The sequence below is a fragment of the Aquarana catesbeiana genome, linkage group LG03 (genome assembly GCF_042186555.1).
Source record: "Aquarana catesbeiana isolate 2022-GZ linkage group LG03, ASM4218655v1, whole genome shotgun sequence".
Classification (NCBI taxonomy): domain Eukaryota; kingdom Metazoa; phylum Chordata; class Amphibia; order Anura; family Ranidae; genus Aquarana; species Aquarana catesbeiana.
This window is the reverse complement of record NC_133326.1, coordinates 474,619,530-474,642,527: the sequence shown is the minus strand read 5'-3', so window position 1 is coordinate 474,642,527 and position 22,998 is coordinate 474,619,530. Positions and strand designations below refer to the sequence as shown.

General features: G+C 42.9%; 1 protein-coding gene across 2 annotated transcripts in view; it reads right to left on the bottom strand.

Annotated features, from left to right (window-relative positions):
* The window catches only part of RELL2 (RELT like 2), a 141,311-nt gene that overhangs the window by 49,717 nt on the left and 68,596 nt on the right, over positions 1–22,998 (bottom strand). For both annotated transcript variants that reach the window (XM_073621018.1, XM_073621019.1), the window contains exons 2-4: positions 21,649–21,859; positions 12,416–12,481; positions 12,261–12,324 (exon numbers count right to left, since the gene is read on the bottom strand). In XM_073621018.1, the coding sequence (XP_073477119.1) occupies positions 12,261–12,324; positions 12,416–12,481; positions 21,649–21,853 (335 nt within the window). In that variant the 5' untranslated portion in view covers positions 21,854–21,859. The remainder of the gene's footprint in view (positions 1–12,260; positions 12,325–12,415; positions 12,482–21,648; positions 21,860–22,998) is intronic.

The window sequence follows — 22,998 nt, the reverse complement described above, 5'->3', positions numbered from 1 at the left end:
TTCCAGTTCCTGTCAATATCCAGCAACTTTGCACAGCCATTGAAGAGGAATGGAGTAACAGGCCACAATCAACAACCTGATCAACTATATGCGAAGGAGATGTGCTGCACTGCGTGAGGCAAATGGTGGTCACAGCAGGTACTGACTGGTTTTCGGACCCCCCCCCCCCCAATACAGTAAAATTGCATATTTTGGAGTGGCCTTTTATTGAGGCCAGCCTAAGGCACACCTGTACAATAATGTCTAATCAGCATCTTGATGTGCCACACCTGTGAGGTGGAAGGATTATCTCGGCAACGGAGAAGTGCTCACTAACACAGATTTAGACAGATTTGTGAACAATATTTGAGTGAAATAGGCCTTTTGTGTACATAGAAAAAGTCGTAGAGTTCAACTCATGATAAATAGGGGCAAACACAAAAGTGTTGCGTTTATAATTTTGCTCAATGTATATATCCAACTAGAAACCAGAATCCCCCAGCTTCTGATGACACTCTCTGGGCGGAGCGAAATGCATTAAGTGGGTGGATACCTCCGGTGACGTCATGTCCGCTCTTAGGACCACAGATCACAGTGTCGAGTTCCAGATCGGTGATTTTAAATGCCCACATGCAAGAGGAGAACCTTGTAAGTGCGCAATCAGTTTTCATGCCTTTTTAAACAAATAAAAAATGGAATTATGCTATGGAAATCTTCTGGTTATATTTCCCTATATCCATATGAGGAGCTTTAATCCACCTGCTGGAACATTGAGAAAGGATTGATCCTTTTCCAATATAAGAGACATACGAGGGGAGCACGACTTGGCACTTTATTGATAAGAAGATGTTGGAAGATTGTTATGAACAATACCCTAAAGAACTCATGGTTCATATGAGGGATTTTTTTGCACAGAGCACTGTTTGTACTCTTATTCTAAACAATTTTCTTAATTTTGTTTTTTCTTTTTGGAATACTATGTGAACATTTTGCACGTGAAATTAGATTTAAATATTTAGTGGTGTTATTATAGAGGTATACTTTGCACATATGATTGAGACAGCGCTGGTTATATATTACCATAGCTTATTACTGGCTTGTCACGAGACCACTGTTTACACAGACACCAGTTTCAATATAATTTCCCCTGCTTTTAGGGGTTTTTATCTTATACAGCTTTTATTAATAAACTGTATAAGGATTGTGTCATCTGAACCCATGGTTAAGAATACATTTCACAAGGCTCACATTAGTGTTTTTCCTTTATTTTGATTAATATAGAGTATATTAGTGTATTAAAAAAAAAAAAAATTATATGGGGATAGTGCTCTGTTTTTTACTTCATTATATAATTTTTATACTTATAAATTTAAAGATAATATTAGAGTCCATTGCATTCTTCAGCTACTTCAGTACTAGACACTTTCACCCCCTTTCGCCCAGGCCAATTTTCAGCTTTCAGCGTTGTCACACTTTGAATGACAATTGTGATCACCAATTTATTTTGGTGGTATTTAATCACCACTGTGTTTTTCTATTGTTTTCTAAATAAATGAAAAAAGGTGTTTTTCATTGTTTTTTGTTCTAAAATTTTGCAAATAAATAATCCTTCTTCATAAATTTAGGTCAAAATATATACTGCTACATTTCTTAGGTGAAAACAGCCCAAATCAGTGTATATTATTTAGTCTGTAGGAAAGTTTTAGAGTCCACAAACTATGGTACATACAGTCAGGTCCATAAATATTGGGACATTGTCACAATTCTAATCTTTTTGGCTCTACACACCATCACAATGGATTTGAAATGAAACAAACAAGATGTGCTTTGACTGCAGACTTTCAGCTTTAATTTGAGGGTATTTACATCCAAATCAGGTGAAGGGTGTAGGAATTACAACAGTTTGTATATGTGCCTCCTACTTTTTAAGGGACCAAAAGTAATGGGACAATTGCCTGCTCAGCTATTCCATGGCCAGGTGTGTGTTATTCCCTCATTATCCCATTTACAAGGAGCAGATAAAAGGTCCAGAGTTCATTTCAAGTGTGCTATTTGCATTTGGAATCTGTTGCTGTCAACTCTCAATATGAGATCCAAAGAGCTGTCACTATCAGTGAAGCAAGCCATCATTAGGCTGAAAAAACAAAACAAACCCATCAGAGAGATAGCAAAAACATTAGGTGTGGCCAAATCAACTGTTTGGAACATCCTTAAAAAGAAAGAACGCACCGTGAGCTCGGCAACACCAAAAGACCCGGAAGACCACGGAAAACAACTGTGGTGGATGACCAAAGAATTCTTTCCCTGGTGAAGAAAACACCCTTGACAACAATTGGCCAGATCAAGAACACTCTCCAGGAGGTAGGTGTATGTGTGTCAAAGTCAACAATCAAGAGAAGATTTTACCAGAGTGAGTACAGAGGGTTCACCACAAGATGTAAACCATTGGTGAGCCTCAAAAACAGGAAGGCCAGATGTGACTGCTGACAAAAGCAGCAGGATGAATTCTGAAGTGTTTCGGGCAATATTATCTGCTCATATTCAGCAAAATGCTTCAGAACTCATTGGACGGCACTTCACAGTGCAGATGGACAATGACCCGAAGCATACTGCGAAAGCAACCAAAGAGTTTTTTAAGGGAAAGAAGTGGAATGTGTCACAGACCTAGCCGGGACAGAGGCTGTTGGAGAGGACTGTATGCAAGCCTGTTGCCTTTTGATTATGGGCCCTGGATTTTCAATGGATTCATTCTGTTGGGATACATCCTGTGAGGAGATGCTGGTGTCATCAACCTGTGTTTATGTTAATTGAATGACCTAATGACATTGTCCTCTATACAATGTAGGAGACGGGACGACTGCTATTGTGTTAATTAACTGTATGAAGCTCGGTGACCACAAGTCTGGGCGAAAGGTCATGTCTCAGTCACCTAGGCTGTATAAAGGATTAGATAATTAGCTCATGTTAATTAAGTTACAGTTGTATTGTTAGAGGAGGTTCCAACGGCATATAAAGTCTTGTAACTTTGATTCATAATAAACAGTCCATGTTAGCAGTGAAGCAAGTGTCGCCTTGTTTTCTGCTCAGAGAGGTTGGAATATCTGATATCTGTATACAGACTGGGAGGAAGTGGTATATGACGGAAGCACTCAAGCGGAGTGTGGGACGTTCCGTGACATTGGTGGCAAGCAGCGGGAAAGCTTCCTACAGACTGGGACATCCAAACTTCCATCTGGATCCAAGGTCCAGATAGCAGGAGAGGAGAGGTACAGATACCAGCCGCCATGGATGAGGAATTCAGAAGGAGGTTGCGAGAGATGCAGATACAGCACAGAGGACCAGTATCGGAGCAGGTCCTGCTGGGATGGTGTGATTCTATTCGCTGCAAACTCTGGAAGGAAGTGCTAGCCCGTGAGCAGCGACACCAGGGAAAAGTTCTCCCCTCCATCGAGGAAAGGTACTGGTCGCAGTACGGACTGCGGGTGCGGTTTTTGGGAGAAAAACCACACAAGAAGCAGACAGCTGAATTAAACAGGCTGGTCTGGGCAGAGATAAAGCTGGATGAGAGCTACAGAGCCCTCCGGTGGCATGTATCCCAAGCATGTCCCTGGATAGCGGATGACAGCCCAACGGAAGGCTTAAGCTACTGCGGCTTGGGACTGTTGTTTGTGAAGCTGACAGGGGACCCTAACTTTGGGAGTGATTTGGAGCGGCGGGTGGACGAAATCATGGATTTCAGAGAAGGGCTACTGAACATTTCGGAAGTGCACTGGGCACAGGAAGATTTGGAGTTTCTGGCCATTCAGGAATGGGAGCTAGAGATCGCCTACAGACGGCTGCCAGACATTGCTCAGTGCCAGGGCTGGGCTCCCTTTGCCTGGGACTATCAGGAAATACCAGCTGACAACCCTGAAATCCTGGCTGAAGAGTCGGCAATGTGGCAGAGCAATAGTGTGCTTTGCCAACCTGCCCCCACAGCTATGGAGGCGGAGGTCTTATGGCGGATGCAGCAAGTGCTGACTGACCTTGATGATCCTGTTTCTGCATGGGATGATCTTGGATGGAGGAATGTGCCTGTCCAGCAGCATGCCAGAGAATCTGCAGTGGAAAATCTGGAGATTGCCACCCCCAAAGCTGAAGTGCTGACAACAGGGCAGAGCTCTGCTAACCTCTGCCCAGCACTGATAACATCTTCTGGGTTCCATGGACAGGAGATGGTGAACCTCCATCCCCAGACACCAGTTGCAGAGACAGGGGATTTGATAGACTTTTCTGCTGAGGAAGAACCATCGGGTGAGCTCCCAGCAGAAGAGTTGGGATTAGGGCCAAACTTCATTGCGCTCTGCTCAGCACTGATAGCATCTTCTGGATTCCATGGACAGGAGATGGTGAACCTCCATCCCCAGATACCAGTTGCAGAGACGGGGGATTTAATAGATTTTTTTGCTGAGGAAGAACAACCTGATGAGCCTCCAGCAGAAGAGCTGCTATCAGGGCCAAAGTTCACTGTGTTCTGCCCAGCACCAACAGTGGCTTCGGCCTTCTTGAGAGAAGAGGTAGTCGGCCTTTCTCCCACAACACTGACAGGGACATGTGATTTTCTGCCAGCAGCATCTATGGAGTTAAAACAAACTTCTCCAGCTGAAGATCTGGTAACTGAACAGAGGATCCAAGACCTCTGTCCCACACTTTTACCAATTCCAGAGACTGGGGATTTAATAGACGTTTCTGTAGAGGAGGAACCACCTGGCAAACCCCCAGCAGAAGTGCTGGCAACCGGACAGAGGGTCCAAGACCTCTGCCCCACACCTGCAGCAATTGTGGAGGCTCAGGCTGAGAAGATGGCAATCACTTCCCAGCAGCAGATACAGGGGGAGAAGGGAGAGGAGGTGTGTGTTGTCCCTCCCCAACAGTTGGCCAGGGTGGAGGAAGTGGGCTTTCCTCCCCAGCAAAGATCCGTACCATCGACATGTCGTCCCAGCAGCCAGATGAGGGAATGGAAAAGGAAGCAGCCGGCTCACCTCCCCAATGGCAGCTACACAGTTTGGGAGTGGAGGAAGCCAGCCTCCTGCCCCAACAGTTAGCCGGAGCAGAGGATGCGGAGTCCCCAGCAGAAGTGCTGGCAACAGGGCAGAGTGCTACCAACCTCTGCCCAGCACCGGCAACAACTACAGAGTTCCAGGGAGGCGGGGCAGTCGGCCTCCCTCTCCAACAGTTAGCCGGAACAGATGGTGTGGGGTTTCCAGCAGAAGGGCTGGCAACAGGGCTGAGGACTGCTGGACTCTGCCCTCAACTAACAGAGGATGGATTTCCTGTGAAGGTGGATGGGACTTCAGTCTCCACCTGTATACCCCAGGGATGCTGGGCAGTGGGCCCCGATCCCCAACAGCATGACAGAGTGAGCCCAGACACCCTGTCTTCTCTCCAGCGGCAGAAAGGATTCCAGGGAGAAGAGCCAGTCCAGGCCTCTCCCCAGCGGCAGATATGTTCTCTGAGAGAGGCAGAGGTTGGTTGGGTGAGTAATACTCTGTTTGGAAGAATATGTTTGGGGTACTGTGTGGGTACAGGCAGTAGAGGACTGGAACTATGGACTAACTTCGGAGTCAACCCGTCTGGGGTCTCCTCCTGTGTTAGTCTCCTGCCGAAAGGGGAGAAATGTCACAGACCTAGCCGGGACAGAGGCTGTTGGAGAGGACTGTATGCAAACCTGTTGCCTTTTGATTATGGGCCCTGGATTTTCAATGGATTCATTCTGTTGGGACACATCCTGTGAGGAGATGCTGGTGTCATCAACCTGTGTTTATGTTAATTGAATGAGCTAATGACATTGTCCTCTATACAATGTAGGAGACGGGACGACTGCTATTGTGTTAATTAACTGTATGAAGCTCGGTGACCACAAGTCTGGGCGAAAGGTCATGTCTCAGTCACCTAGGCTGTATAAAGGATTAGATAATTAGCTCATGTTAATTAAGTTACAGTTGTATTGTTAGAGGAGGTTCCAACGGCATATAAAGTCTTGTAACTTTGATTCATAATAAACAGTCCATGTTAGCAGTGAAGCAAGTGTCGCCTTGTTTTCTGCTCAGAGAGGTTGGAATATCTGATATCTGTATACAGACTGGGAGGAAGTGGTATATGACGGAAGCACTCAAGCGGAGTGTGGGACGTTCCGTGACAGAATGTTATGCAATCGCCAAGTGAATCACCTGACCTGAATCCGATTGAGCATGCATTTTATTTGCTGAAGACAAAACTGAAGGGAAAATGCCCCAAGAACAAGCAGGAACTGAAGACAGTTGCAGTAGAGGCCTGGCAGAGCATCACCAAGGATGAAACCCAGCGAATTGTGATGTCTATGCGTTCCAGACTTCAGGCTGTAATTGACTGCAAAGGATTTGCAACCAAGTATTAAAAAGTGAAAGTTTGATGGATGATTGTTAATCTGTCCCATTACTTTTGGTCCCTTAAAAAGTGGGAGGCACATATACAAACTGTTGTAATTCCTACAACGTTCACCTGATTTGGATGTAAATACCCTCAAATTAAAGCTGAAAGTCTGCAGTTAAAGCACAACTTGTTTCATTTTAAATCCATTATGGTGGTATATAGAGCCAAAAAGATTAGAATTGTGTAGATGTCCCAATATTTATGGACCTGACTATATGTCTGAAAAATCTGAAAATCCTGATCAATCCTGATGTACTGGTGGTCTATCTAATTTCTTGCAACCCCCCCCCCCCCCCTTCCAAATTACCCCTTTTTGGAACGTAGACAGTCCATTGTATTTACAGTAGTAAGAGGCATGGCAAGTGTTTTGAAACAGTAATTTTTTGTCACAATTTTTGGGAAAATTAAGAAATTAAAAAAAACATTGTTGCAGTACAGCACCATCATATAACTGGTGGGGCAATGATCAGTGCACCTATTTAGGATTTTTGGCGCTTTATGATCTCTTTGAGGGATCAAATCTTCTGGCAAGGAGCTTGCCTTATCTGTGGGTGGTGTGATCTGGTGCCACCTTCTACTCACACTGCACTGAGTGTTTTTTATTCTACACTTGGAAGTGAATCTTTCATTTTTTGGGACTTTCTATCCTGAGCCTGGACTATCCATATGAACATTTGTCCATCTGTACAGATATGTACAGATGTTGATTATTTGTTACACTTTGGTTATATATGATGAGAATTTGCACGTTATGGTATTATTTTTACATGTGTTTCTAATAGGGATGGACGAACGGTTCGGCCCGAGCATAAGTTCAGGCCGAACTTTGGTTGTTCGGATGTTCTTGCAGAACACCGAACAATATGCAGTGTTCGGGGCAAACTCGAAAGCCGACGGAACACCGTTAAAGTCTATGGGACATTAACATGAAAAATCAAAAGTGTTAATTTTAAAGGCTTATATGCAATTATTGTCATAAAAAGTGTTTGGGGACCCGGGTCCTGCCCCAGGAGACATGTATCAATGCAAAAAAAGTTTTAAAAATGGCCGTTTTTTCAGGAGCAATGATTTTAATAATGCTTAAAGTGAAACAATAAAAGTGAAATATTCCTTTAAATTTTGTACCTGGGGGGTGTCTATAGTATGCCTGTAAAGTGGCGCATTTTTCTCGTGTTTAGAACAGTCCCTGCACAAAATGACATTTCTAAAGGAAAAAAAGTAATTCAAAAGTACTCGCGGCTATAATGAATTGTCCTGGCCAATGAACGGTCCCGGCAATAAAGATAAAGGTCCATTACCAGGCCCTTTGGGTCTACTATGAATATTAATGGGAACCCCGAACCAAAATTTTGGCGCAGGGTTCCCCTTAAAATCGATATGGATTTTGAGGGGGACCCCTACGCCATTGTGGCCCTGCCTTCAGTTATATAAGAACTGTCAAAGCGAAGACGCGTCATACGGCGGGCGCCTCCCATGCTTTGTTTTTTTATTTCTTTTTTTGGTCCGTCGGCGGAGCGAGAGAAGAAGATGAATGGACTTCGTGGGACATTTTAGTTTTTTTATTTTTTAATAAAGGACTTGTTCCAAAGTGTGTCTTGTGTTTTTTTTTAAGGGGGCTTCCAGATTCCGACAAGCCCCCGCCCGCAGACCCCCACAACCACCGGGCAAGGGTTGTGGGGATGAGGCCCTTGTCCCCATCAACATGGGGACAAGATGCTTTGGGGGGCTACCCCAAAGCACCCTCCCCATGTTGAGGGCATGTGGCCTGGTACGCTTCAGAAGGGGGGGCGCTCTCTTGTCCCCCCTCTTTTCCTGCAGCCTGCCAGGTTGCGTTCTTGGATAAGGGTCTGGTATGCATTTTTGGGGGGACCCCCACGCCATTTTTTTAAAAAATTTTGGCGCGGGGTTCCCCTTAAAATCGGTATGGATTTTGAGGGGGGCCCCTATGCCATTTTTTAAAAAAAAATTGGCGCAGGGTTCCCCTTAATATACATACCAGACTTGAAGGGCCTGGTATGGAATTTGGGGGGACCCCCACGCAGTTTTTTTTTTTTAATTTTGGTTCGGGGTTCCCCTTAATATTTACCATTTTTTTGATCGATCAAAATTCTTCTGATCGGTACTCACCTTTTCGCTGGCTTCCGGGTCTTCAGGGATTTCCGTTAGAGATCCGGTGACATCATGGACATCGACATCACCGGACTCCTCCCCCCTTCCCCAAGTGCCTCCGTCTGCTAACGAAGGGAAGGGGGGAGGAGTCCGGTGACGTCGAAGTTCTTATTGAACGTAACTCGCACAGGGGAGGAGCTATGCATTAAGTCACCCGCTGCTGCCCTATGCAACTAACACAACTTGTCGGCTTTACATGCTGTGTTTTTATCATCTTTATGTGAGTAGTTTGTGTTTGAACACAAAAATGAAATCTTATAGTTAAGCGGTGAGCACTTAGATCTTTTCTTTCTACCTATAACCTGGCGTCCTTGCTGAGATCTGAGGAGACGTGAGAGAAGTTTATGGTCCATGTTAACCCTTTTGATACCCGCTTGCATGACCACCTGTTTGCACAGGGGTCCATGCCATAAGGTGAGAGTGATTAGTTAGACTGGAGGTGGAGGGATTGTCACGCTACTGTGGGAAAAAAAAATTACTTATGTCAGTGCTACAGTTTGAATTTAAAATGTATTTGTGTTAACTGTGAATTTAAGTCATGGATTGTGGAAACTAACTAGTGTCGGTTGATTGTATATATAGTGTATACCACATTTACCACTGACTAATGCAGAGTTGCAATGCAAGGAGATCAGCTAAAAGTAGTTGGATCTGTATGTGCTATTAATCGAAATAAGTCGATTAATCGATTAAAAAAAAATCAATTAATCGAACACGAAAATTTTATTCAGCCCTACTTTTTTTCCTTTAGAAATGTCATTTTGTGCAGGGACTATTCTAAACACGGGAAAAATGCGCCACTTTACAGGCATACTATAGACACCCCCCAGGTATGAAATTTAAAGGAATAATTCACTTTTATTGTTTCACTTTAAGCTTTTTTTTGCATTGATAAATGTCCCCTGGGGCAGGAACCGGGTCCCCAAACACTTTTTATGACAATAACTTGCATATAAGCCTTTAAAATTAGCACTTTTGATTATTCATGTTCGTATCCCATAGACTTTAACGGTGTTCGTGTGTTCTGCCAAATTTTTTCCCTGTTCGGTATGTTCTGGTGCGAACCGAACCCGGGGGTGTTCGGCCCATCCCTAGTTTCTAACATAGTGTTTGTCACATGATTCAATGAAAAGCACATTTTTTTTTCAAATTTTTTTGGTTACTAGGTTCAGATGGTCTAGCATAGTGGTTCTCAACTCCTGTCCTCAGGACCCACTAACAGGCCAGGTTTGCAAGATAACTGAAATACATCACAGGATGATAGCATTTGCCCCACATTCTAATCTGCATCTCCCCAAGGTAATACGTAAAATCTGGCCTGTTAGTGGGCCCTGAGGACAGGATTTGAGAATCACTGGTCTAGCACATTTAAATGTAAAGGGGACAGCTCTTTCCCATAATTTATGTATGAATATTAATTTAACTGACAAGGCAATATAGGCCTATACAAATCTTTTTTGCCTGGTGTCACTTCAGACATTTAAATAAGTGTTTTAACTGAAAAATGCATTTGTGTTTAAACACATTTTTTGCTGCTTTGCGATGCATTTTATATATGCATTTTACATGCATTTTTGCACCTGGTATTTTTTTGTCTTTTGCTGCTCTGCCCTTATCCAAATCATGAGATTTAAAATTATTCCTTCAAGTTATTTCAAGGCTACAGGGATTTACAAAAATGTTCTTTCAGTTGGTTTTCAATACAGATCAATGATAATATGATAAAGTCATGTTGGTGAGGACAGTAAATGCCTCAAACAAAACATTCTTAGAACTTATTATGTAATGGTATTGGTAATTAATGACTGAGAGAGATAAGCAGCAGGAATAGATTCAATAGAGATAATGGATCCTACAATGAATCCATTTTATAAGGATGCAAGAAGATTTAATATTCCAAATAGATAGGTTCATTAAGCTTGATTAGATAAATATTAATCTTGCAAAACAATGAAATGTATGCACAGAAAAAGAAAAATATTTTTGAGAAAAAGAACTGTAAAATTTAAAAACTAAGAAATTAAAAATTTCATATGATGGAAGTTTTTATACAAAAATAATTGGCCCTATGTATCAAAATGTCTGAAAGACAAAGTCTTCTGTACATGTGTACATGTCACCACACATTTAACTTTCCCAATGCAGTATTGGAAGCAGAAGGAAAAGTGGTATATTTTATTGTATGGGTTTTAAAGGGGCAAAAAATTAGGGAAAATCTCACCAATGATGTCACAGACAGAAATAAACACCCAGATTGCAGAAGAGAGTCGGAGCACCAAGATGATATTTTAGACAACAATTTACTAGAATCCCATATCAGTACCAATATTTTATGGATACACAGAACCGCTTTCTCAAGGCGAAGCAGAGATGTCTTAGGTCTCTGCTTCACCTTGGGAAAGACGACTTTAGTGAATTGTTGTCTGTAATATTATCTTGGCGTGCTGGCTCTCTTCTGCAAATTGGATTTATATGGTGCCTGTTTGGCCATGCACCCACCCTTACAAGGGAACTTTGTTCAGTATGGTATGATGTATTAAAAGCAATAAACAAATGTCAGAACATTTCATTGTATCCTGGCTGGAGTTAGGCTTTAAAGCCCAATTAAAGTCCCACCTCTTTATGATCTTGTATCCCCACTAGTTATGTTAACTAATTTGGAAATTCTTTAAAATACCTTTTTCCTTCAGTGAAAATTTTGCATTCTGCTCTTCCGCTCCAATGGTCTATGCTGGCAGAGCTGAATAAATACCACACCCCTATTCACAAGTGACCTGTATTGAAAAGGTAGACAGGGGTATGTCCAACCAGGTCTGTACTGGGTGCTGATTATTAAGAGCACTGGGTCCAAGGCTGGCCATACATCATACAATTTTCTGGTACAACTTTCCCTAAGATTTACCAAAACCATACAATATGAGGTCAAACCTAAAAACTGTCATTTAATATGCAGTCAGACAAGCCCTTGCACTACATAGTTGAAGGTAAATCCAGTGGCGGCTGGTGGTAATTTTTTTTTGGGGGGGGCGTAAACAGTTAATTTGCTATTGTCACATAACTGGGTGGTCTCTGCCTCCCAAGCCCACCCTCTTTTGAAGCCTACTAGACCCTCTGGCTCTAATCACGTGCTTCAAAAAAACACCCCCCACCATTGGAATTCATGCATCCGGCATCCTGCATGGGGGCCAGACGCATAGATGGGGAGGTGGCATCCGTGCGCCCTTAATGGACGGGTAAATCTAAAGGAAATTCGAAAAAAAAAAAATGTATAATGTATGGGCAGCTCTAGGCTAGCCATACATTAGTCCTTATTTTTTTTGTTCAACCAGTGGGTTGATTGAAAGAGAATTACTTAATTCGCCCATACACACACTCGATTTTGATGGGGAATCCTCCTGCTGCACTAGAATACACTGATCAGTGTAGCTGGTGGCGCTGATCAAGAGAAAATTTTCCAAGAAGCTGGTTGTACACAACTCAATCGACAAGGAGCGGCTGCAATCGCCGAGCTGCGTGACCCAGGCCATTCTGGGACAACATCTAGAACGAGAGCCCCACCTCCCCTCCTTTATATGACGGTGAGCAGGCGGCAAGCGGTTAAATCATTTCGAGAGTATTTTATTACCAAACAACTTATGTACTGATAAAAAATTCATGCTCACTTGGGACCGATGGCCACCTCTCCTTCTGTGTCCCCCAGCATTTGTTTAAGTGCTTCCGCATTTGCTTAAGTGGACAAAAATAAAAACAAGACTATTATTAAATACCTGCTAACTTAATTAGTGAAGCAATCACAATACAGGCTACAAATGCTTACCTTCATTCTGTATAATGCACTTGACTATACGTTCAACAGTGTCTTCATTCGACATCTCATCTGTGACTGTACACAAGACAAACAGAGATCAGTTCTGTTTTCATATCATACTATTAGTCTACAGCCCTGAACCAAGCTTCAATATTACTTAAGTTGTGCTAAAATAGAAATGTAAACCTGTGCTGAGAGATATACCAATCAGCTAAAACATTATGGCCACTCATCATAACATGACCACCCACTTAATATTGAGTATGTCCTGTAATGCTGAAGGCGAATATCCGTATTGTTCAGGTCTCAGCCATGTTTGTTATAATAGCCCAGTGATCTTACCCCTCCCTTCTCCTTCAATTCCTGAATTTCATAGCCTTAACTTTAACACACTTCAAAAGAGCCTGTTATCTCAACTTAGGGATAGCAGACACCAGCACACAGGTCTTTGCAGAGCTTTAAACAGCTAATTGAGTTCTAGCAGGATGTCTGTTAGTTTCTGCTGACCATAAGAGAAAATTGAGTACTGTCCGTGATACTTTTTTATTTGCATTAACATATCATTTTTCATGGATGAGCTTTCGGAGTTTGTCCCCTTCTTCAAGGTCCAAGCAGTACTGATTCACAAAAGTTTTAGCAGAAGGTAAAATGTTAAAACAAAACAAAAAAAAATCTCTGAGGGAAAGGAAAAGGAAAAAGAAAAACAAACACATACAAATCAATAGTATGGCAATGGTAATAAATCAGCAAGTGAGAAAAGACAGAGGGAAAGCTACAGAATAGACTGGACAGTCTATATAGTGGGAGCGCGTTGATCTATGTCCGGAAGTGGGAGCAAATACCTGAATTACACAGGTATCTGCTCCCTCCTGCCCCCTGAAAGGTGCCAAATGTGACACCGGAGGGGGGAGGATTCCAAAAAGTGGAAGTTCCATTTTTGGGTGGAACTCCGCTTCAATTTGTTTCATTTGGTGCTAATGGCTGTTATTGGGAATTTCGTTGTGTCTTTGTGTCTTGTTCTGTTTATTGCCGTGATTGTGTTGTCTTTGTTGAGTGCGGCATGGGTTTCAATAATTTCCCTTTGGAATTAATAAAGTAGTCAGAATTTGAATCTAATTTGTTTAAATGACATTTGTCCTGTTACTATTATATTTCTGTATGCTGATGTTCTGTTTTACTTGGTTGGTCCTGCCTGTGCCCTATTGAGAGTAAACTGACTCCGGCTGTCGATTCGGTTTAAAACTACTTTATTACGCAGCCCTTTGGAGATGTCATGAGCCACACTTGCCTTGAGTCATAAGTCATAATAAAGTGACATGATATAATTGGTTGATAGGCCACTTTAGCATGCATGAAGCATACTTTTATGTGCTTGAATTAAAGCGTATAAAATTCTTATGCCGTGTACACACGAGCAGAATGTCGGACAGAAAAAGTCAGATGGGAGCTTTTCATCGTATATTCCGATCGTGCCCCATCTGACTTTTTACGTCGAAAATTCTGACGGACCTAGAAAGAGAACAAGTTCTAAATTTTTCCGACAGAACCAATTCCTATCGGGAAAAACGCTTGTCTGTATGCTGTTCCGACGTACCAAAAACAACGCATGCTCTGAAGCAAGTACAAGACAGAAGCTATTGGCTACTGGCTATTGAACTTCCGTTTTGTAGTCCCGTCGTACATGTTGTACATCACCGCGTTCTGGACGGTCGGAATTTGGTGTGACCGTGCGTATGCAAGACAGCTTGAGCGGAATTCTGTCAGAACTCCGTCAGAAAAACCTTCAGAGTTTATTCCGACGGGAAAACTGGTCGTGTGTACAGGGCATAAGGAATACCTGATGCAATCCAACAAGGGAATAAATAGTTGTAAGCTGGCTTCATATTGTCATATGGCTGATGCCCTCTTAACATGCAACAAAGTCCGTTAACGTTTTTCCAGAGCACTAAATAGTTACCTTACTAAGAAACTAATCTATGCAAGTGTATTCCACCTTAGATTTTCTGTCAGCTCTTATTGTATAATGTGCACCTTTCCTTCCTTCCTTTAGTTGACAGTGTCAACATCATGAAAGGATATGGCGGTGCCTAATTGCTTCCCCTGAGAAGCTCCAGATATGTCAAGATGCACAAGCTTTTCAAGTATATCAGCAATTCTCTAGTCATTGTTCTATATAGTACTTTTGCACATTTCCCTTGTGACAGAGGTAAACACACTGTGATAATCTAGTGTTTTCATAATGCCTGATGCTATGTGGTACCAACATTCAAAGATTTATTGTGGTGTGAAAAAGGTTTGAAATCGCTGCTCTAATGTAAATTAGAAATATTATTCACACAACAAAAAACAAGCTTTGGCTATTGATACATTTCCTGTTTCATATGCATGTGTTCAAATACACTGAAACCTCCTCATTTATTCACATACTAATCCTCTGTCTAGTCAGGGTTAGCCTACCATCTTTCAACATCACAGGTGTTGTCTGACCCAAGACTCTCTTTTCTATTTCAAATATGATTGAACCCTCAACATTGGATGGCGTGGGGAATGCTACCCATGCCCATTTTGCTCCCCAAGATGTGCAGGGGGGTTCTGGCCCCCTTTTCTTCTCCCAGAGCCCATCCCTATACCATCATCACCTGCCCAGATCTATTTTTTCATCCACTTGGATCAAATCACTTCCGCCTCTTCCCATGTTTGTACCCTACCTATTCCCTACCCTACCCAACATTCCTATCCTCCCCTTTGTTTCCTACACATCTAGCCCACTCTGTTACTTTCTCCCTTTCTTCTAACACAACTTCTACCCTTCTAAAATAATTTCTATACTTTTCCAAGCTCTCCCTAAACCCTCCAGATCTATCTCCCTCCCGTGTGTACCCAAGTAGACCACCTAACTTAAGGCCAAAGCTGATTGGTTCCTTCTAGATGAACACAGTGTGATAGGCCACAAATGAATTACCTTTGGCCATCTAGCCACCTCAGCATGTTTTGAACTGCATGCATGTAGGAGGTCTTTTTCCTTTTTTAGGATGCCATGTGTTCAAATTCAGACTGATGAGAGTCTGGAATTCCAAGCCTCACTCCTTTGCCCCTACTGATCTCTATATTATGTAAAACTGTTTTTTGTGCACTACTGTTCAGTGTAATTTTTTTTTAGTTAAATTGATCCCCCTTGATCTTTTTCCTTCAGTCAAGATGATTTGGAAGACAAACTATAACATGTATAGAAAGGTGCATTTATAACCATTTGAACAGTAACAGCTCACAGAGATTTTTTAGAACTGTGAAAATATTTAAAGCAGAACTCCACTTTGGAAACTAAACTAAAAATCCCATTGCCCAATTTTCTGCATAAGACACAATACTTTGTTCTACTACCATGTCAGCACTAGGGATGGGCGAACAGTTCGGCCCGAGCATAAGTTCGGGCCGAACTTTGGTTGTTCGGGTTTTCTGCAGAACACCGAACAATATGCGGTGTTTGGGGCAAATTCAAAAACCGCCGGAACACTGTTAAAGTCTATGGGACATTAACATGAAAAATCAAAAGTGTTCATTTTAAAGGCTTATATGCAAGTTATAGTCATAAAAAGTGTTTGGGGACCTGGGTCCTGCCCCAGGAGACATGTATCAATGCAAAAAAAGTTTTAAAAACAGCCGTTTTTTCGGGAGCAGTGATTTTAATAATACTTAAAGTGAAACAATAAAAGTGAAATATTCCTTTACATTTCGTGCCTGGGGGTGTCTATAGTATGCCTGTAAAGTGGCGCATTTTTCCCGTGTTTAGAACAGTCCCTGCACAAAATGACATTTCTAAAGGAATAAAAGTCATTTAAAAGTACCAGGAGCATGTGGCCTGGTACAGTTCAGGAGGGGGGGGGGGGCGCTCTCTTGTCCCCCCTCTTTTCTTGCAGCCTGCCAGGTTGTGTGCTCAGATAAGGGTCTGGTATGGATTTTTGGGTGGACCCCCACGCCATTTTTTTTTTTATTTTAGCGCAGGGTTCTCCTTAAAATCTCAGGTCTGTTATGGATTTTGAGGGGGACCCCCACGCCATTTTTTAAAATAAATTTTGGCGCGGGGTTCTCCTTAATATCCATACCAGACCTGAAGGGCCTGGTATGAAATTTGGGGGGACCCCCATGCAATTTTTTTTTTAAATTTTGGTTCGGGGTTCCCCTTAATACTCATACCAGACCCAAAGGGCCTGGTAATGGATTGGGGAGATCCCATGCCATTTTTTTCAATGACTTCTTTTATCTGTATTGCTGACAATTCATTATAGCTGCGAGTACTTTTAAATGACTTTTTTTCCTTTAGAAATGTCATTTTGTGCAGGGACTGTTCTAAACCCCCCAGGTATGAAATTTAAAGGAATATTTCACTTTTATTGTTTCACTTTAAGCATTATTAACCACTTGACAACTGGGCACTTAAACCCCCCTCGTGACCAGACCAATTTTCAGCTTTCAGCGCTCTCACACTTTGAATGACAATTACTCAGTCATGTAATAATGTACCCAAATGAACTTTTTGTCCTTTTTTTCATACAAATAGAGCTTTATTTTGGTGGTATTTGATCACCTCTGGGTTTTTTATTTTTTGCGCTATAAATGAAAAAAGACCGAAAATTTTGAAAAAAACGCATTTTTCTTTGTTTCTGTGATAAAATTTTGCAAATTAGTAATTTTTCTTCATAAATTTTGGCCACAATTTATAATGCTACATATCTTTGGTAAAAATAACCCAAATTAGTGGATATTATTTGGTCTTTGTGAAAGTTAGAGAGTCTACAAGTTATGGTGCAAATCATAAAAAATTGATCACACCTGATGTACTGACGGCCTATCTCATTTCTTGCGACCTGAACAAGTCAGGAAAGTACAAACACCCCCCAAATGACCCCTTTTTTAAAAGTAGACATTCCAAGGTATTTAGTTAGATGCATGATGTTGTCATTTTTTCCCACAATTCTTTGCAAAATGAAGATTTTTTTTTTTTCCCCCCACAAAATTGTCATTGTAATAGGTTATTTCTCTCACATGGCATGTATATACCACAAATAACGCCCCAAGATACATTCTGCTACTCCTCCTAAGTATAGTGATACCACATGTGTGGGACTTTTTCACAGCCTGGCCACATACAGAGGCCCAACATGCAGGGAGCACAATCACGTGTTCTAGGAGCATAAATTACACATCTAATTTGTTGACTACCTATTACACTTTTGAAGGCCCTGGAGAACCAGGACAATGACATGTGACACTGACGTGGCACTGATGACAAATGGCACTGATACGTGGCACTGATGTGGCACTGATGACAGATGGCACTGATACGTGGCACTGACACTGATGTGGCACTGATGACAGATGGCACTATTACATGACACTGATGACAGATGGCACTAATACGTGGCACTGATGACAGATGGCACTAATACGTGGCACTGATGACACGTGACACTGATGACAGATGGCACTAATATGTGGCACTGATGACACGTGGCACTGATGACAGATGGCACTGATGACAGATGGCACTAATATGTGGCACTGATGACACGTGGCACTGATGAAAGATGGCACTAATACGTGGCACTGATGACATATGGCACTAATACGTGGCACTGATGACAGATGGCACTAATACGTGGCACTGATGACACTGATGACAGATGGCACTGATGACACTGATGACAGATGGCACTGATGACAGATGGCACGTGACACTGACAGGTGGCACTGATGACAGATGGCACTATGTGGCACTGATGACAGATGGCACTTATACGTGGCACTGGGGACAGATGGCACTAGGGACAGATGGCACTAGGGACAGATGACAGGGACATGACAGCAGGGACAGATGGCAGGACAGATGGCAGGGACAGATGGCAGAGACAGATGGCAGGACAGATGGCAAGGGCAAATGGCAGGACAGATGGCAGGACAGATGGCAGGGGCAGATGGCAGGGACACTTTTTTTTCGTTTTTTTTTTCTGTTCACTTACCGCCACAGCGGTTCGCTCTCCCTCCTCACATGCTGTCTCTGTGTGAGGAGGGAGAGCTGGCGATGAGAGATGATCTCATATGTTTACATATGAGATCGTCTCTCATTGGCACCGCCGATCGCGCTGAAAACGGCCACTATGATTGCCCATTTTCAGCGATCTGTGACTGGCTGTGTCCAAGGGACACGGCCAGCATAAAACTACCCCGATGCGCGCCCGCGGGAGCACGCAACGCGGAAGTAAACAGGAGGACGTCCAGGGACGCCCTCCCGGCAATTGGAGTCTGCGCTGTAGCCGTCTTTCGGCTATAGCGTGGACGCCTAGTGGTTAAAATCACTGCTTTTTTTCATTGATACATGTCCCCTGGGGCAGGACCCGGGTCCCCAAGCACTTTTTATGACAATAACTTGCATAAAAACCTTTTAAATTAGCACTTTTGATTATTCATGTTCGTGTCCCATAGACTTTTACGGTGTTCACGTATTCTGCCGAATTTTTTTGCCTGTTCGGTATGTTCTGGTGTGAACCGAACTGGGGGTGTTCGGCCCATCCCTAGTCAGCACCTGTGTCATTCAAACCATTTCCTATGAGCCCAGGCTTTCATGACCACACCAGGTCAGTGTGGGCTCATAGTACAATGCACTAGTGAATGTCACTGATGTCACAATGTTAGCCACACTTAGCAGACTGTCCACCACTGGAGAAAAGGCAAAGAATAAAAAGACCCTGTGTGTCACATGACTGGCAAGAAGACCCTGGAAAAAAAGTCCACCCCCCCTTGGAAAGCAGGCTATTTAAAGAGACTGTCCCCCTTTTTCCGCTAATTACTCATACACAGTTTGTGTTTGTTGTATTTAGTACCTGAAAGACTATGGAAAGAAAGATTTTAATAATAAAAATGTTTTTTTTTCCAGTTATGTTGTATGTAGCCGTGGTTTTCACTTCCTCAGATGTTTATATTAGGAAACATGTCTGTGTTTGAAAGTGTATCTACAGTCAAAATGTAAACACATTTACTTCCTTGAATTCTGTGACAAATATTCACCATGTGTACAGAGCCTGCCTTCTGAACTACAGAGGTGTTGAGAGGAGGAGTTTTAGGAGACAAAGTCAGTATAGGAATCACTGCTTGCAGGCAGCAAGGTACCATGGGATATGTAGTCCTTTGAAATTGAAACAGCAGACTAGAAGCTGAAAAGCATGCAGAGCATCCAGAAAGTTGTGGAAAGAGATGACCAGCAGAACTCACAACATGAAAGGAGATTTCTAAAGTAAGTTTATATAGGATTGTCAATAAACAACTGTGGTTTGTAATGCTATTACAATGCCGATGTTAAAAATAAAAATATATACTATGGCCATAAAACTACTAAACTAAAGTTTTTATGGAATTTTAAAAAGGAAAAATTAAACTGGATTTTATGTGCAGGTGTAAGGCAAGTGGAGGGAAGGATAAGCAAAATAGATTTTTACTTTGAGCCATACATGGCCCCACAAAAAGGCAAATAAGAGTATGGTGTCTGAATGTATGAAAAACAATGGTAATGTTTTATCTGTCATTTTATTGCGTTATTCTTTTATGACACTGTGACTACTGTATATTTGATCACCATTCTTATAATTTATCTTGACTCAGTAAAAGCTTTGTTGAAAAAAAGTCCTGAAAGTTCTGATATTTAATTACTTCAGACATCTCCTTTTTTCGTTTTAAAATGTGATAAGATTGCTGCTGGACACTGCCATCTTATCTTTGAGATCACTGGCACCAAGCAGATAGTGAATCTTGAAATCCTATCATGAAATTACACAGGAGACATGTTGGGAGCGGAGAAAGCATCAGTTGCCATAGAAACTACAAGCACATGGCCAATGACTGTGCAAAAATGGGAACAAAGCAAAGAGCGGCTGGTTGGAAAGAAACAGCAGATGGCTGCTTAGTATAGGGAGTGGGCAGCTGCATGGACAGAAGCAACACTTGTCTCCTCAGCAGATCCTCTCACCTGCTGGGCCAGCGCTCTCTGAGGGCCTTGGGGCTGTCAAAAGATCCCTAGCGACGCCATGTTGGGAACTGCAGCTGAGGGCTCTGATGCTTCAGGTGGAATGAAGAGCCAGTAGCTAAGCTAAGAAATCAACTATTCTTGGAATAGTAGAATACCCTAGAATGTTCACAGGCAAAATGCAAGGCAAGGACATAAAGTTTATGAAAGGGGAAACAGGGCATGTAAGCATGTATTTGTGCTTTTAACTCTGTTTTATGTATAATTAGTGGCAGGGTTCATAACAACGAGCCAGGCCCTAGACTTGTAGCAGATGGGGGCTGCGACTCAGCAGAAGTGCACTGTCTTGCACTCCAGCCGGCTCCTGGGATGGGGTGGAGATGCGGGGGTTCTTCTGCTGGCCTGCTCTGGCTGCCATGGGCACACAAGGCTCCAACTTCTCTACTAGTACCAGTATCAGCCAGAGAAGACTGGAGGAAGCCTTGTGGCTTTGCCATCATTTCAGTGGGAGTGGACAACAGTGCATATAACAGTGTCATAGAGCATCTCATCATATATGCTGACTCCTGTCTGTGCAAGCCCAAGCCTGTGACTCTGCAGTGGAGCCTCAGTTGAAGGCACAAGTTCCATCTGGGCCTGGAGGAGGAAGAGTAGTTTGTTTGGCTGTGCCAAAAATACACAGAAGTCCTCTGTGGTCACCAGGTTTAACTGTGCTGCAGTATACATGGTAGGTTGGCAGGGAAGCGTGCAATCTAAATTGTAACTAACAGGAACCAATCTCTGCCTATTTTTGGGGATAAGTTAAACAAGAATTTGATCAGGTGCTATGGGATGCAACTGCCATTGTGTGCTGTTTTATTTCTCTTCAATTTCAGTGGATCGGCCCTACAGCTTCTTAGCATAATACGTTAGGGATTTAAAGTGTAGCTATAGCCCAGACATTTCTTTTGTTTGTTATGGATAGAAAATAACTGAACTCAGAGTTCTGCATTTGTTTCTACTGATCAAAACGCAGCACTTGCTTAGGCGCCTCTGTATACCGTCATATTGTAAACAATGGGCTTAAATTTAGATCAGTAAAAAAAATGCTGTACTGAGCATTTTCAAGCTGCAGTGTTACTCATGTTTATACAAAGCTATATGTTTTAAGCTAGCCTGAGTCCTGGACTGCCCTGTAAACATTGTAACAGAATAATAATTGGTTTAGCTGTCTGTGTCTCATACTTACGGTCTTGTTCTTTGCTCAAATCTTCCTTCATCTCGGGGTCCAGCTCCTCGGGTGATGTCCGACATCGATAGCCTTTCTTCTTCAGGATATGGCAGATCAGAAAACCAACAAGTCCTGTGAGGAAGAAGACTAAAACCAGCAGGAAGAGCATATAAGGGTTCTGCTGTTGATGTTGTTTCTCATCCTCTGTCTGGTGCTCTACCATGTTGATCTGTAAAATTAAAAGCAAATGGTCTTTGGAAAAAGGGCACTTAAAGGGTCAGAGGTCAGGACAAAATAACTGGAGATTCAACCTTTTTGCTGACATTTTTAAGTTATAATGCCACCTGAAATCACAGCGATATTAAAGGACCACTATCAGGTGGTGATCCTGCCACCTCTTGAATGTTTTTTTTTTATTATGGGGTGGGGGTGGGGGTTGGAGGTTTAAAATTAGGTTAATGCATCGCAAAGAGGTATCAAGTTCATTGTTTGGTTTACATGAACATTAAGGGGATAAACAAACTGTTAAAACAAAACTACAAAAACAGGAGATACTTGTTATAAGCAACCCTCACCAGTATTATATTTTTATTAATTTGTTGGATGATGTTAGAAGTGTTTTTAATGTTCTAGATATTTAATGGACAGCAGTCCATGAGGGGGCGTGGTCACCAGGTGATGTTGACCATGCCCCCTTATGACGTCCCAGCATGCCCAGGGACTGTGACGTTATAAGGGGGCGGGGTCACCGCCTATATAAGCCATTGTGGAGTGCTCAGACAGCATTACAGTGGGAGAGAGCGTCGTGTCAACATCGGAAGAAGAGAAGAGGGAACAAGACGACTCAGAAGTCCGGGCCACCGCTAGCAAAAGAGCGGCAGAAGATAGTGGAGGAGCCGGCAGAAGAACCGGACACCGGGAGAAGAGGTCGAACACCGGGAGAAGAGGCCGGACAGCGGGAGAAGAACCAGACACAGGGAGAAGAGGCTGTAGAGAGCGGAAGAAGACCTCCGGAGCTGTCTAATAAATTACTTTAAAAACCTGTGTAGTGTGTTTTTTTTATTGATACTTTTTCCCTAGGTGAATGGGTAGGGGTACGATGTACCCCATACTCATTCACATAGGGTGGGGGGCTGGGATCTGGGGGCCCCCTTATTAAAGGGGGCTCCCGGATTCCGATAAGCCCCCCGCCCGCAGACCCCGACAACCAACGGCCAGGGTTGTTGGGAAAAGGCCCTTGTCCTTATCAACATGGGGACAAGGTGCTTTGGGGGAGGGGGGGCCGCAGGGCCCCCCCTCCCCCAAAGCACCCACCCCCCCATGTTGAGGGCATGCGGCCTGGTACAGTTCAGGAGGGGGGCGCTGGCT